Genomic DNA, 16,636 nt, shown 5'->3' on the forward strand with positions numbered 1-16,636 from the left:
GACTGAAATTTCTGAAATGAGAACCACCTGCTCCTGGTAGTAATGAAACATCTCTGATTGGAAAGTCAAACAGCTATTTCAGCAGAGCCTGGGAAAAAAAAAAAAAGCTACAGTAAAGAAATTCTGCCAGAAGCTTCAGCAACAGTCCTGCGAGACCAGAAAGGAAGTACAACAGATCCTGCAGAGCCCGAGAGTCCAGCAGAAGAAAGCTACTTCCAGTAAAGTTAAGACAAAACAGAATTAAAAATACAACAGAAGATGAAGAAAGACAGCAAAAGAAATGCAGCAAGGAAAAAAGGGGTGGTATTAGGAAGAGGCGACAGTGCAGCAATCAGAGTATGATCTGGCAGTTAATATACTGGACTAGGAATTGTGCAGCTAAACCACCCTGATAGTGGCCAGTTCTATGGCAAGGGCCAGTTGCCTCAACTTTAAAATGCTGGTGTTACGCTTCACCGTGGATATAGTGCAGTGCAAAATAGTGAAAAGCATTAGTATTGTGGCTCCTACAGCAGCTTGTTTTTATTTGTCTTGGCACTCTCCCTAACACCTTGAAAGTAGAGCTGATACATACCTCTGAAGTCAGGGCTGTAACTTCTCAATCTCCAGACAGAAAATCTGGGACTGTGTACTTCTGTGCATCACAAATTTATGTTCTGGAAGCCAGCTTAGAAATGTTTGCAAAGAGCCAACTTGTAACATTCTTATCTAGAGCAGTACTTTACTCTTGGATGGCACTACATTTGACTGCCCTCTCGATTAGATGAACTTTCACTTTTTTCAAGAGTAACTTGAAAATGTGGGTAATAGAAAGGAAGATGTCCAGAAAGCATGAGTGATGGAATCTGGCCTCGAGTGACCTGCAGTGCTTGGGGGGAGGTGCTGAAAACATACAACTGTTACTTTCAATTTTAATTGCAGTGGAATTGAAAGAAATTTGAACTAATACGACAAGAAAGCTCAGATGGACTGGTCTGGCATAAACGAAGCCTGTAGTTCGTTTAAACATCTATCACACTGACCTGTAGTAACTGGGGGTCAGGAAACAATGACGGGGCCGGTGGGTGTTTGCTTGGGTGTTTGCTGACTGGCTGTTTCAAGGAATGTTGGAAGAATGTGCCAAGAATCTGGCTTTGTCAGGAAAAAAGTTCTGGTTTTTGAAAAGACTGACTGATCTTTAGAAAAAACAAGAGTGAGCCGATACATGGGTGAAGAACACTAAAACCAATGGCAGCTGACAAGCTGAAGCAGGACTTTTTCTAGAAGTTTTTCCAGATTTTACCAATATCAAAAATAGCAGGAAAGGCATGAGGCACTGGACTGTGACCCTGCATTACTTTTTTATGTGTGCAACTAGTACAGAGGGTGGAAGCAAGGTGAGGGTTACACTGTCTTGGCACACACCCCTTAAGGCTCATGCCCAAGCCTACCTAGTTCAGAAAGTCAGAGAGAGCAAATGCAGGGTTGCTGGGGTGACTGGAGATTGCTGCATGCCCAGAAAAGCAGAGTATAGCTATGTTTTGGCATGCTCTGGATGTACCACAAGACTGTAGGCCAAGAACTAAGATGAGGCCCAGCGTCTATTTTATACTAATTTTTGCCAGGGCCAGAAGGGCTCATGTGATGAAGGATAGTCTTCTCAAGCCAGTTGTTCTTGCTCTAAGGCTGCCTTATTGTGCCAAGGTGCAGTAAAATGTCAGTGGTACAGGACCAAATAATTTCCCTGTTGTTTCAGCTGTAATTCAGCATTTAAATGGGAACATTGCAATGTACTACCCAATGCACACAAGATGTACAGGAAGAAAAACGGCAAGTGAACCTGTGTGGAAAGCATAAAGAAAGGTAAAAAGAAATGTAATGTGGGTGAGCAATCCAGATGGTACCTTTGAAACATACTGAAAACAACCTGCTTGCAAGGAGGAAAACTGATCCTCCTTAGATTAAACCAAACTTGTGAAAGTTCCCTTAAATGTAATTCCTAAAGTCAATAAAGTAGAGCTGAAGAAGTACACTGAATAGGAAAGCAATGAGGAATCCTGTGACTGACTTAAAAAGCTGAACCAGAAGTGAACACAGAATTCTGGTAGAACTCTGGAAAAAATGAGAATATGGGAAATAGAAAAAAATGCCTTTTATCGTTTAGCTGAAACTTTATTAAAAAACAGGAGTGAAAATACTGTTTTCATATTTGGCCGTTTTTCTGTGTCCACGTTTCTCTTAACTATTATTACTATAGGATTAGTAGACATAAATAAGAACTTTTATGTCTGTCACAAAGTAGTTAATACAGACAAATAACTTAGTGAAACAGGAACTGCATATTTTAAAATTAACTTTTGAAGCAAGTTTGGTACGATGACTTTGCTTTGAATTAACTCGTAACAGTAATTGAAACTTCCCAGGATTTGTTTTCACCTTAGATGAACCTATAGACACTGATCAAATCATACATGCTTGTTTTTCTGGAATGACTTATTAAAAGACTTTTGAAAACATGCTGGAGAATTCTTTTTCAAAGTTTTAGGAGAATTCCTACAAAAAAACAACCTAACTTCTTAAATAAAAGTTTATAAGTTTGCAGCTCCTTAGCTGTTAGCTATTAGTTATGTTACGGATAAGTAAATTATTACTCACTGAGACACTACATTTCCCTATATATCAAAACTATCTGAAGGAGGGAAAGAATCCCTTCTCCTGTAGCTAGAGGACATTAGCCAGGCCTTGTTGCCTTAGGGTTTAAGTGTCCTGGTACTATAATTTTGATTAAACCTAAACATGGAAACCATATACTCACTTGATTTTCAAAATACTTCCCATCCACCCAATTATCTTAGCTGGAGCCATGGGCTGGTAAGGGATGTAGTCAGGAATGACATTTTTGGCCTGTAAAGAATCCCATAAACATTAGGCATCATGAATACACATTGCTAGAATAGGCTGGAGGTAAGAGCAGTAGACAGTGAGAAAAAATGGTTCTGGAAAGAAGCTTACTAAAGGTACCGCTGACAGTCATGAAGGGCAACACAAGCACTCGGCAGAAGGCCATGGATGTTTAAAGAAGTTAACTTGATGACATTTTTTATTTAGAACTTGTTCTCACTGAAAAGCTAAAACTCCTACGTTTTTACAGTTTTAAACTGTAATCCCATCTGCTCTAACATTAGTGAGAGCTGAGCTTGGAAAGTACCAGGAGACCTCAGCAAAATGCTGGAAATGGCGTTGGCAGTCTCTTCTCTGCCACTACAGCCTCTGAGCACCGCGCGAGCGCTGTACCTCTGGCTACGCTCTCAATCAGGCTGTTGTGTAAATCAGAGATTATGACACTTTCTCCTCATCTTCCCAACCCAACCCCTCCAAAAAAGAAAAAGGTAAAACACCAATATCCTTGTCCCGTTTCAACGGAAGTATGTTACGCCATACATTTATGCAATACCTACTACATTGTGGCCACTCCGGCGATACGTAACATATAATGATGGCATTTTACATGTTTTAGTGCTTCAGTTGGAGAAGTGTTTCTTATCAAATTAAAGCAGATGAGGCAGAAAGGCCATCTGCTTCACGAGGATAGTGGCTGCTGCTTTCAGATGTTGATGAAACAATGACTTTAGGTAGACCCGGGTCTGGCCTTTAGGAGCCTCGTGGAAGAAAGCTGTGGAATTGCTGAACAGATGAACTACAAAGCAGAAAAAAGCAGTTGTGCTCTGTGCTGAATTTTAAGATTCATAAATATGATTTTATATTCTATTCATTTTTCTTACACTAGAAATAGAACTTCTAAGGTTTTACTATGGACTTTGGAAAGTCTGCTTGATGCCTGAGAACAGTTATGACATACATTTCTCTGTTCAAATAGTGAAGACTTACTGTAACAGTCATGACTCCAAGAGGACCATGTTGGTGGATGAATGTTTGGCAAGGCTTACCAAGAACTGTATGACTGCATTTCCATAGTATTTAGTAATGTATTAAATATTACACAAAAATTTAAATTTTCAGAGTTAACAGTAGCATTCCTATCGTTAGATAGATGCCATTATATTAGCAGGCTAAAGGATTGTTTGGAACAACATTCACACTGAAATATGATACTATTATCATCCACCCACCTATACTAACTAAAAACTATGACTTCAGTCCTGCTAAGACTTAGTATGAGCTTAACTTGGGGCATATACATGGTTCTATTCAGTTAGGGCAACTTCCTCTGCAGGAATGGAGACAGTATGCTATGAAGTTATTTTGCTATTCAAATAGACGGAACATGCATTCCTTATTGTTCTTGAGTAGCTTCACCTATAATTTTCCACAATTATTTTTACATCACAAAATACCGTTGTCCTTCTGCATAAAATAATTTAAATGTCTCAGAGACTGCCAAAGATAAAACAGTGTAAATAGTTTAAGGAATGGAAAATAACATCAGCTAGTCTGTGCCTGGCTGAAGAATTCAAATCATCCTGAGGCAGTGCCATGACGTACCTTGACTTCCTTCTTTTTTTGCACAGGAAATGTGTTCTTATATTTGACTCTTTTTCCATAAATAGATGGAACATAATCAGGAAAACACTCACTAGCTTTGGACTTTAGTTTGTGATCTGTGTGGGGAAAATAGTGAAATGTCTTGATGCATATTTTGGCTGGGCTGTTGTGAGATATGGTGGAGGCCTGACAGATCCAAACGCATGTCAGACCTGACCTGGATAAACCCTGTTCTATCCTTGTCCAAATGCTGGGGCTAGAAATACTGCAGCAAGGAGGGATGTTTGTTGTGCTCATTTGCGTGTCAATAGCCAGATTCCTCTTCCAACTCTCGCAGTTGGTTCATAGCTGGGCTGTTGTCTAAGCTCTGGGAACAAATGAGACATTTGGTGATGCTGGTGGGTACACAGTGTTCTCTCTGTGCGCCTCACAAGCCACTTAGCTTCCCCACTGTGATACTTTCGGACACAGAGGGTTTTTCTTCCCTTAAATTATGTATTTACTTCTTTTCTTAAAAGCTATCATGGGAGGTCAAGAACTGTCAGCCGGATTAGTGTCTCAGCTGTTCTTGGGGTTTGCTTTCTCTAAGGGTTGCAAACTCCCCCACATTTCTGTGATAGCTCCACATTCACATTCACCAGAGCATCCTTCACCTTGCTCCCAGCACTCACAGAACTTGTAAACTGGCTTCTGCCCAAAGCAGACTAACTGGGAAAAACAGAAGTAAGTAAGACCTAAGGAATAAGGTAAAGCCTGAGATGGGAAGTCCTAAAAGCATCAGAAAATAAGAGAGAGAGACTATTAGTAACAACACTGGGATCTCTTCAGATGGACTAACATGGGTGTCTAATTTGGTTGGTTAAATTTAAGGCAAATCAGAGATTCAGATTAACTTTTCAAAGCAGACTCTGCCTTGCTACACAGCAGAGTACTATTTGGAAGCTTAAATTGGGTGTTTATAGGTAAGAGCCTGAATGCAGTTAATAACATCATGATATTATATGAAACGCCTTTTGGAGGACGATAACAAACAATTTCAGTTTATTATGGTTTTCTTTCCCATATAGTACAAACAGGCCCAGGACCAAATTTTCTCTCAGCACAAAGCCTTCTATCTCCATACTCATTCAGCAGGTCATATTTAACCAATTTTAATATCCTTTCTGTACACTCAATAGTAGACCCATTCTGATCATAATTCTGCAGTCAAAGTTTTTAATGATGCTTCATTTTTTACCCTCCTTGACTTTTCTGGTGCTCATGCTACTGTTGAATATTCCTCTGTATCTCATCTACCTTTTGTGTCAAGAAAGCTGTCTGCTTTTTGTCTCTCTGTGCAGCTGTTTATGCTGATCTACTATTTCCAAAATTAAAATTTTGAGCACTCTCACCCTAGTCCAGATTTCCTAAGAAAAAGCAGAAACACTACCACAGTAATTCTCATGAAAACCCAAACAAATAAATCAATTAAATAACACTTGTATGCATTGGAAAGACAAAGACATATTCATGCCTGAATCAAAGAATGACACAATTGTACTTGTCTCTCCTCTTTTTTCTGGTACCTCCTTTTTCCATTCAAAGTTCTATTATTGCATGTTTTCCCAGTCTGTCTAGATTAGGCAAAAAACATATTTTCAAAGGTGCATAATCACTGAAAGATACAGCTAGGCACCTACCCAAGCAGGAGAAATCCCCTAAATTCTTCTTGGATGCCTAAATACCTTTGAAAATCTGGCCCTGAATGTTTCAGAACAAAGGCTTATCTTTCCTGGAGAACAATAAACATTTGTGAGTGCCATAAAACTAGAGAGTGGCAAGAATTTGGTTAAAAGACAACAGAGTGAAAGATAGAACATGATACATAAATAGTGTGTATGTGATCAAACAGGAGAAAAGCAATTTGAAAAAAAGAGAGTAATAATTTTAGTAGCTTGGTAAAACTGCAAATAACTGAGAAAAGACACTACAAGATTTTCTTCTGGCAATACTTTCTAAATATCTTAGCTAAATTCCAGTATTTTCCTATGCAATTGGAATAGTTAGGATGGTATAACATGCATCATCCAGCAATAGAGTTGTAAATACAGAAAGCTTTACTAATAGTAGGACCAACAGATTTTGAAACATGTATAGTAATGGTTTAATTTAATGACATTTTGCATCATGATTAGAAACACGTTTCTTACCATTATCAGAGATTCGTGCAGGTCTAATGGAGACTTCTAGATCACGGTAATACAAATCACTTTTGACTTTTTATGCTCTGGGAACAAATGGGAAATTTTTCCTGCCACTGCCGAAACAAACTAAACTAAAGGTCAGTCTTTGAATGGTATCCAAACCTATTTCTCTCTAAATAGTATTACAAATAAAGTGCTGTACTGCAAACTCCAGTAGTTTGTCAGTAGTTCATGGCTCTGTGCAGCAGCAGAAGGAACAATGAAGTATTTAACTAACTCATTCTAAGATTTTGCGGATTTGGAACCCACTTGCTGTTCCAAGATAACCAGTCATAATAGGGAAAAGTTCAGGTGTTCATGAGTGTTCATGTGAAGATGCAAAGAAACCAAGCACACAAATCCATCCACACCATTTTATCCCCAGAAAGGAAGGTAGTGGCAGCCAATACTTAGTGACAGCACACAGGTACCAGAAGTACAGTATCTCCAAGTTAAGCATTGTGCTGTGTGCAAACAGTGCAGGCTTCATTCTTCCGCAGATCAGAAACTGTTGTACTACAGCTGAATATCACATACATTTGATACTGTATTTTTTGGCAAATGTTGGAATTTTGCATTAGATAAAATTAATGATAAAACTTTCAGAATAAACATAATATATTGGAACCAATACTAAATAAGCAATTAAAAGAACAGGTACTATTTTCTATTTGTGTTCAACTCACTGTAAATGCAACAAGACTACAGCAGAAATTGTACAGGAAAAATTATTTTAGTTACAGACCTTTTAAATTATTTCTTTTTTTTCAAGCAGAAACTGCTAGATATTCAGACCATATCTATACTTAGTAACATGAAATCCTAAATGATTTGCAGTTAACCAAGTTGCAGGAAGTATTTTTCCTACTTTTGCTTACTCTCCAGAAAACCTTTCAGACATTTTGAACTCGGACCTGATGTAAGCATGAATGAACTGAATGACGTCTAAAACCTAATGACTGATAAACATTTAYGTAGCTTTAAAACCAAACTAGTGGCATGTTATGTTGTATTCAATGGGTGGGGAAAGGATGCTGGTGTTAGAGTGCACGAGAAGAAAAATGGAGATAAAAATGGATGCCCACCAAATAACATAAACACCATGTCCAGAAAAATAACTGATTGTAAAGAACATCCTCTCTTCTTATATAACAAATGTTGTTGAACTAATTTAAAAAAAAATAAAACTACTTTATGAGTCATAGGGTGCAACCGCAACTGAGAAAATGTTTATTGGCCTTTTAATTAAAGTACATTGTGACCAATGGAATCAACATTATTATTAAACCAGGAGACAGCTACAGAAAAACATGATTTTTTAAAATAAACTGAGCACACTGAAGAAACTAAAACCAATATTAATCCAAGAAATATATGCAGAATTATCTGTTCATGCAGTTATATTGATGATATTTTGGAAGCAGATTATTAAAGAAAGTAACTGAAAATTAATTTTTCAGATGAACGTACTTCAAGCAGACAAAGAGTAATGTGGAATGACAGGTGAGATGTCTGGACATGCCCAAATATATAAAGGTATGAAATTCAAGTAGGACATCAAGAATCAAAAAATGCCTAAAATTCACAGTAATTGTATATGTAAATTCACTAGTAAAATCTGTATAGTGCTTTATCACAATGTTAAAAACGTGGTGGTAGGAGGGAAGAAAGTGAAGTTGAAGAAATACTCCAATTTTACTAGAATGCATGTTTCACACATTTTATTCAATCTATCTTTCTATATCTGTTCTTTTCTATTAAGTACCTATATTTTAATAATCTGAATTTTACAATGAAACAACTTTAATACTAATACTTGTAACCGTCTGAATTATGTCCATCTATACCACTTCGTATTTTCACACTAATTCACTTTTTACATCTTTTTATTTATTGCTGAATGTTGATCACAGTAGCAAGGCCAGGTGGACTGTGCCTTTTTAAGAAGAGAGGAAGAAAGGAAGTAACTTCATGGATCTCCCAGACTAAGCCTGAGTTTCAGCATGTCTACTCAGTGTGCCTATGCTAGTAAAAACATAGAAAAGAGAAGCATGAAGAAAAACTTTAAGACTCTCATAAAAGAAAAAGAGATGAAACTCTCTTCACCAGCTTCTTCCAGGAGCTGTATGGGTACGCTTTCTTCTCCAAAACAGAAGAAGGATATTCTAAGAAAGAAAACTTTTTCAGCAGAAATTTTTTAAAATATAGGTTAAAAGAATAAAGAAGAAAGGACTAAAACATTTCTCTAGCAATCACAATAATTCTATTTCATGCCATTAACATAATGGAATTTATCCAAATAAAAATAGCTTATTAGCCACAGTATACATACATAAGGTATGTTTAGATTACCAGTTAGATGTATATTTTTAAAGAGATTTACAGGATGTGCAAAATATGATGAAGCAGGAAAATAATTTTAAACAACTGTGCAATGTAACAAGTGTTCTTACTGTTTCTTTATTAGTTTAAAGAAAACTGAAGCCTAATAACAATATGTCTCTTACAGTTCAGAACAAAGCTATTAATGTTACGGCTACTTACTTTGCATTTGCTTCCCCCAAGAAGTTGAGAACAGCTGCATACAGTACAGAACTAAAATTTTCATAATTAATACAACTGGTAAATTAACAAACTTCTTGAAACACAATGGATAAGGAAAGGAAGGAATCTCTACAGTCTACAACATTTATATGTTAACTTGTTTTCTGTGTTTTGCTATGCACTTTTTACTTTTTTTTTTTTAATACTGGTATTCTCCAACATTGATAGATCTGTTTTCCTAAAGAAGACAGATGGTTGCAAAAAGTCTCATCTCAGATATCTGATGAAAATCAAATTATAATTGAATAACTGTCTGACGAGCATCAAACTTTTGTGCTTACCAGGATTTAAGAAAATATGCACAGGAGAACATTATGTTAATTTTTCAACTTGTTTGTGTCCTATAGAAATAAAAGAAGCCTGCCTGCTATTGTTTTCTCCTGATTAAAATTCAGTACGTTAAGCACAGTTGAGTAGATCTATGCCTACATGACACACCAAAAGCACAACATCTTCAAAGTTCAGATCAAGAGTATCTTGTAAAGGTTCATTTTGCATCAGCAGTCTCAATCAGTGTACTTCAAGAGTTAAAATTTCTGTTTGGGACAGGCAAGAATGGCCTACCAGAAATGTACTACCATACAACATACCACTTCAGTAGAAACTTTCTAATTGAAGAATTAAATCAAAATAATGTTTTCAGTTTGGCAGCAGCAGATTTGACCAAGACTAAAGTGACACTGAAGTTAACAAAATTCTGTAAAATAAAACCAAACTTAAGACACAGAATGGCACTTTTGAGCAATCTTATGCAACACAGCAAAGTGCATTAATTGTAATAACGGCTGATTTAGAATGATGGACTGAATGAAGGAAAGATGTATTCACAATGAGACTTGAGGCAGACAAATTATTAGTTGCAAGGCATATTATAGTGTAATTTTTGTACTTTAAAAAAGTAATAATTTCAAAAGCCCTCCACATTTTAGATAGGAACTCTCACTTCTGTATATACACTAGTCAGCATTCTAGAGTCCTTATTCCCCTTACTATACTGCGTTGAAAGAAACAGGCCAGTTGAACTGCTCTTCTGAGAGGTGTTTGAGGGAGTGTAGTCAAAATTCTTGTTCACTGAATTTACAGATCTTCAGGTGAGGACGTTACGGTGTTAGACTCTGTATTTTGCCTTGCCATGATCATTGATAACACATATGTGCTGAAAAAATATAACAGTGATTGCAACAGTGTAATTGATTACCTTATTAATTATTAATGAATTGTTCAGAAATAGATTTGTTTGACCAACCCAGTGATCTTGTAATTACCCCTTTTCTCTCCAGAGACCTGGAATTGAATTCTGATTTCACTGTCTAGCTATAGAGTTTTTCCTCTTGTAATTCCCAGATTTGAACTCCACCCCTGGGAGTAGCACAGGAAGCACTGCCAAGGCTTGCACCTTTTCTCCATCATTGTCTCGCTGAGAAAAGGGGCAGATGACAGAGCAGTAAAAGATCTAAGCTGTCTGAGCTGTAGCTACGTTGCACTTTCTCCTGCTGTCCCTGCCCACAATTCCACCTGGGAATGGTGGAACTGCAAAGTCCCAGGCTCACGGACAATGGAAGCGTGGCAGAGGTGACAACTTCTGCTCTTAGCCGGGAGAGATCGGAAGCTGTGGGGAGGAATCATGCACAATGCTGAGCAATGACCCCTTGGGTTTTCAGGGAGAGGCTTTTCAGGGAGGTCTGTACTCACTGAAAGGATCACAACCATGACATAAGACCCCAGTGGGGAGGGAAATTACAGGCTCTTTAAGACACCCCAAAGAAGTAAAACAATGATTTTGTAAAAACACTTACATTTAGATCTCTGAAGTGCTCATTGTAGTCTAAGGCATAACCTACCACAAATAAATCTGGAATTTCAAATCCATAATCTGTATTGAGACAAATAACAAACACCATCAATAAAAAATACGTGGCTATTATATAGCCCTTCAATTCGTGTGTTGATTCTCTGACCAGAAAGCTATAAATACACGTAGTCGGTTCAGGTTATGTTACTTTTTCCTCCTAAACAGCCAGCTAAGGTTAGCAGTAGGTCTATGCACCAATTCGGCTCATAGACTATTTGTGACAGGCACATGAACAGTCAGTTGCGAGTTAGGAGGAGGTGGTGTACAACTGTGTGGGGCACAGCACATCTGAGCCCTGAATCCTGCCTCTGTGGTTCCGGCTGGAACTGGCAGTAGAGAGGCCTCTCTGATACTGTGGAAGGAAGCCAAAATCAGGGCAAAAAAGTTCTGCCTAGGTTGGCCTTCAGCTCCGTTGGCGTACGTCTGTAATGACAGCCACCCAGTATCACACTACTGATGAAACAAAATATAATTTTAATTAAGAAATAACTTACAGAACTATGCAGAGGCTTATATATTCTCTTCTGAGAGTTGCAAAAACTGTTATGCATATTATGCTACCAAAATGTCTCAGATGCTGAGCAAAATAAAGCCCTAATCTTATGAAGACTATGCATATACTTACTGTAAAGTGAATAGATGTATTGTAGTTCAATCATACAACTCACACACTTCAAGCTAAGCATAAGAACATATCTTTTTGAGTGTGAAGCCTGGTGCAGTATCAGCACTATATAAAAAGAATTAGACCCTTTCCAAATTGTTCACTATCCAACTAGACAAAAACACAAACTTACAGAAAAATAGGTCAGCATAAAAAAAATTGCAGATATTCAAGGGAGGATTTTATTCGTTTGTTAAAAATCTGTGGGTAAGAGACATTTTGAAATTGCAAATTCAGGTAAGTGAGGAACTGACACAGCACTCTTGGTGATTTACAAGAGTGGCCTCTGATGTTCTGTAAGATTCATCACAGTTCAAATAGATGAGAAAGTGGTTAACACACGTTTCATTTTATAAATTATTACATAAAATTATTAAGCTTTCCTTCATGCAGTAATTTTATTGTACTTTTAATATATTTAATGTTAGTGAACTTAGTAAAATATATACTTTATTGGATTAAATTCCAAATATTAAAAAAAATATATAAAAAGTTGCACATAGAAATGATTGGGTCAAAGTTCAGATTATTGGGCTAAAATTGGTCCAGCATTAAGTAACTTTTGCTTCACAGAACTTTCCCTCTCTCCCAAATCCCTTCATGCTGCCTCCTGGTATTCATCTGCCTACTCTCCTTCTATCCCGCTCCCCAGCTCAGCTGACCAGAGCCTTCTTCAGTAGCAAGTACTGGTGGATCTCTTCTAGATGGATCTGTTCTTATCAGTACTTAGCCACATGCCTGTTATTCCATCATTTTTTCTAATAAGTTTAACATGACAATAGCTGGTGTGGGACAAACAACAGAGCAGCAGGAGTAAGTTTAAAAAGCCCTATTTATCATATGCTTTTCTGGGGGGGAAGAGGAGAGGGGAATTTAATTATAATATCATTGTTCAGCCATTAAATGATAATACTTCTCAAAAAATAATGAAAATTTTATTTTTTTGTTATAAAATACTTAAAACTTGGGAATAACTAGGTCACAATAAAAAAAATCATGTTTAGATGGAATCCTGCAGCTCCTTCAAAGAGAGGTAATGAGGAAGGGAAGAGAAGGACTTTCTTTGCCCTGCAGTTTGTCAGAGACAGAAGACAAAACACTCACCTGTCATGGAAAAAATCTAACCTTTTCATAACTTTATAAGAAAGTTGGCATTTTGCAGAAAACATCAGACTATAACGATGCCAGACTTTCCAAACCACCATTATACAAATCATTTCATTGCATCCTATAATCCCACTAACAACTGAAATTTTACAATGTTTCTAGCAGTTACTAAAATGATATGAAAGACAAGTGGTAGAATATTGGTAGCTGTGATATAAAGAAGATTTTCACAATACCACTTACAATCTGGTCTGTACCCATCAGGCCGAGATGTTCTTTTCACCAGCAAACTGTAATTAAAAACAACAAAAAAGTATATCTAGATATTTATCAGAATAACATGCATAAATAACTATTCCCTTCTTGTCAAAAAACTTCTGAGTCATATGAATCACTTTTCTCTTTCTGCTTCTCCTTCTAACAATATGCTGATGGCAGGGAAGAGATGAGTGTGTTCCCCTTCAAATGCTATCGCTGCCAGTCTTGGCATGGCTGGAGGGGTCGCTGCCACTGCAGGACAATGCAAAGGCATTTCCACTCCTCTCCTCTGCCCCGTCTCAGGGACTCAGGCAGCTTTCTCTGCAGAGCTCCCCCTGCGATACCGCAGCACAGGATTAAAACAGGGTCTTGGAAGGGGAATCTGCACGGGCAAATACATTGTGACTAGCCTTTTGTTTCAGCCTGCTAGTTGATTACTAAGTTTTGTAGTTGTTTTACTCACCTTGCCACTTTAATCATTTTTGGCTTGTATTTTTCAATGTTATTAAGCAGAACCTTCATAGTCCTTCCAGTTCCAACAATATCCTTACAAAACATGAAAAATATAGTAAGTAAAAAACAAAGCAAAGCCAAAAAAAGGAAATCTGGATGACAACTGAGCACTTCCACATTCTTATCTTATGGAAATGATATTATTTCTCCCAGTGTATTGTAAGCCACATCCAAAAAAGGTTAGGATTGAGCTCATGTTCTTTGAAGCAAGCACTTTCTACTCACCTGGTCTAAATGAAATAAATATATGCCCACCCAACTGAGCATCACATGGAGAGCAGTTGTTCCTGAACTTCATAGATGTGTAATTTCCACTAGCAAAACCTTACCTCTATTGCTCAGCTATCAAATAGCTTTAACAGACTTTGCTGCAGACATTTTTTATTCCTGTCACAGCAATTAGTGTTAACAAATATGGAGCTCCTAGCAGTTTTTACAGTAACTAGCCATTTCTGTGGCTGCTGATATTTTTCCCTCTGCTATGGAAAGACATTCCAACATCTATACATTTCCCTCATTACCCTGTTCATCTTACTGCTCCTTCCTCACAGAAGCAGATTGGGCCTGAAATGCCAGGCAGATCTTGACATGCCCTCTAACCATCTCAGTTGCTCTTCTACCATTTTTAAAGAGAATCACTTACATTTATTAAGGGAAATTTTGCAGTGCCAGTGAGGTGACACAATTCTTTTTTTGCTTCTCTACAACTGAATGCTGTTGATTTACATCAGCAACATATCTGTGATGTTGCTGCACCAGGTAATACTGCAGGATGCAGTGCTGATGAGCAGCAGTCAGGAGAGTTGAATGACTAATGTTCTGATCCAGCATGTAAACAACACTGAAGCTGTAAAGGATGTGTAGGGCTATGCTACTATTTCAAAGTCATGCAACTAGGAAGTTTAGGGCATCACTGCAGTTGATTCATTGCCCTCCAAGGAACAGAACAACTTGCAGAACAGCAGTTCATGAAGCCATAAAAAGAACAAATCAGGTGATGCAGTAACGAAGGTTAGCATACAAATTAGAGCCGCACCAATGCAGTTTGATTCATCGTGCAATTGCAAAAAGACTGAGAGGTCATTAAGTAAATCAACTCTTTACCCACTTCACTGCCTCCCAGTTCAGGAAGTCTAAACCCAGCTGCAACCCAGCCTGTTTTAGAAATTGAATACACAATCATGACTTTACTATGTGACTTTATTAACAAAGTACAATATGATAGAAGTGGCCTACTTACCTCCACAATTAGAACATTCTGAAATAAACAAACAAATAGAAACATGGTTACACAAATTCACAAACTAAAAGAAACAACATTTTAAGAAGTAAAATGAAGATAAATACATCTATGCTTTTATGTACAACAGGCTAGGATACAAGGAGCTTCTGTTTGACTTGTGTGCCCTGAATAAGAGCCAGACAGAAATGCAACCCCTGCAGTCAGGGGCTCTGACTTGGTTCAGCTCTGTCTAGATCATCCCCCTTGTGCAAGAACAGATATAGCTACAGATGATACAATCAGATGGAAGAAATCCAAATGGGATGAACTGCACTTTATTCCAGTGTGACCAGAAGTGTCTCAACAGTGTACTCAACAGTTTATTCAATTTATTGAAATACTATTCCCATGGTAATATGAGACTTCAGTGATAATATTTTTACTCTGAAATATGTTCCATTTTTTTCCCTAGAGCCCTCACAGAGTAAAGGATTATGGGCCAACTTGTACCACCCCTCCTCAGACTTAAAGCACCTTCTTCTCTTCAAATAATGCTGCTGAAATCATTAGTATTACTTGAAAAGAAAAGGAGTGGTCAAGGTAAGAGCAGTGATGTCAAGCCTTACGACTGCACAATCACACAAGCTGATGTTTTTGCTGAAATGGTTCATCACTGTTCCAGGCAGCACAGTATCTTAGATGACTTCTGCTCTTCTGTTAAAACCAATAATAATGTTCTTATCAGAAGCAATAAGAATCTATTTATTAGTGGGCACTATCATATGCACATGCAAAGGATAGTGCTCCCTATTACAGTCATGCATGAAGACCTACTTTCTGAGATGGAACCTACAATAGCAAAAGGAAAGTTATCTCACACATATATCCCCCTCTCTCTCTCTGTATAAATATGTATCTTACATGCATGTTCACATTGTGAGTGTGTCCCGAAAACCATGAGACCAATAGTTTCACATACATGCAGTATTCACAGGACTAGCTTACACTCCTTTTTATGGAAAAGCTTGTTGGCTTTGCTGCATACCTAATGTGGAGCTTGTCTAACTTTCTTTTCAGTCACAGAATCCCAAAGTTGAGAGTTCTGGGAAAGACTCAAATAGCATGGAAAAGGAGGGTGTAAAGTGAGAGGGTACATAAACAACACACCCTTGAGAGTTTCATTAACTGTTATGTAATTTTTTTTTAATCTTCAAAATAGAAATAACTAATATGGATTATCCATATGTATATTCATACTGAAGTTCCTCCTAACAATCACAGTGTTTGGTGGGGAAATGTGGCATGCTTTATGCAAACAACCACTGCAGAAACATGTTACCACACACTATATTATTCCTCGATGCTCTGAAATGGCAAAACACTTGGTAAAGGTGTGGAGGGAACTCCCAGTAGTAGTTCAGCAGATGTCAGCAATGGAGATATCCCTCAAGAAAGCCACTAATTTAGACTGAGCTCTGATGGAACGTGCATTAATCTTGGAGGGTGGCTCCTTTTTGGTGCTTTCATAACAGGTTTCACTAGTGGTTATCCAGCTTGGCATGCCTGACTTTCAACTTCTCAGCTGCTGACACAAACAACTTTGGGATCTGAGAGACCTAATCCTGTGGAGGTAAAGAGTCAAAGCCCTCTTAACAACCAAAGTCCAAAGATGTCCTGCATCTAGAAACCTCTTCCTTCAAAAAAGAATGGAA

General features: G+C 37.7%; 1 protein-coding gene across 2 annotated transcripts in view; it reads right to left on the reverse strand.

The window, feature by feature from the left end:
- Positions 1–9,148: 9,148 nt before the first annotated feature.
- Positions 9,149–16,636, reverse strand: part of PRTFDC1 (phosphoribosyl transferase domain containing 1) — a 51,190-nt gene continuing 43,702 nt past the window's right edge. Inside the window, exons 5-9 of one of the 2 annotated variants that reach the window (XM_026065777.1) lie at positions 14,943–14,960; positions 13,653–13,735; positions 13,175–13,221; positions 11,105–11,181; positions 9,149–10,464 (exon numbers count right to left, since the gene is read on the reverse strand). In XM_026065777.1, the coding sequence (XP_025921562.1) occupies positions 10,417–10,464; positions 11,105–11,181; positions 13,175–13,221; positions 13,653–13,735; positions 14,943–14,960 (273 nt within the window). In that variant the 3' untranslated portion in view covers positions 9,149–10,416. Of the gene's footprint in view, positions 10,465–11,104; positions 11,182–11,228; positions 11,513–13,174; positions 13,222–13,652; positions 13,736–14,942; positions 14,961–16,636 lie in introns of those variants that run through there. The other variant, XM_026065778.1, reaches the window with a different exon arrangement.

This window comes from Apteryx rowi, unplaced genomic scaffold (genome assembly GCF_003343035.1).
Source record: "Apteryx rowi isolate R43461 unplaced genomic scaffold, aptRow1 scaffold_231, whole genome shotgun sequence".
Lineage (NCBI taxonomy): Eukaryota > Metazoa > Chordata > Aves > Apterygiformes > Apterygidae > Apteryx > Apteryx rowi.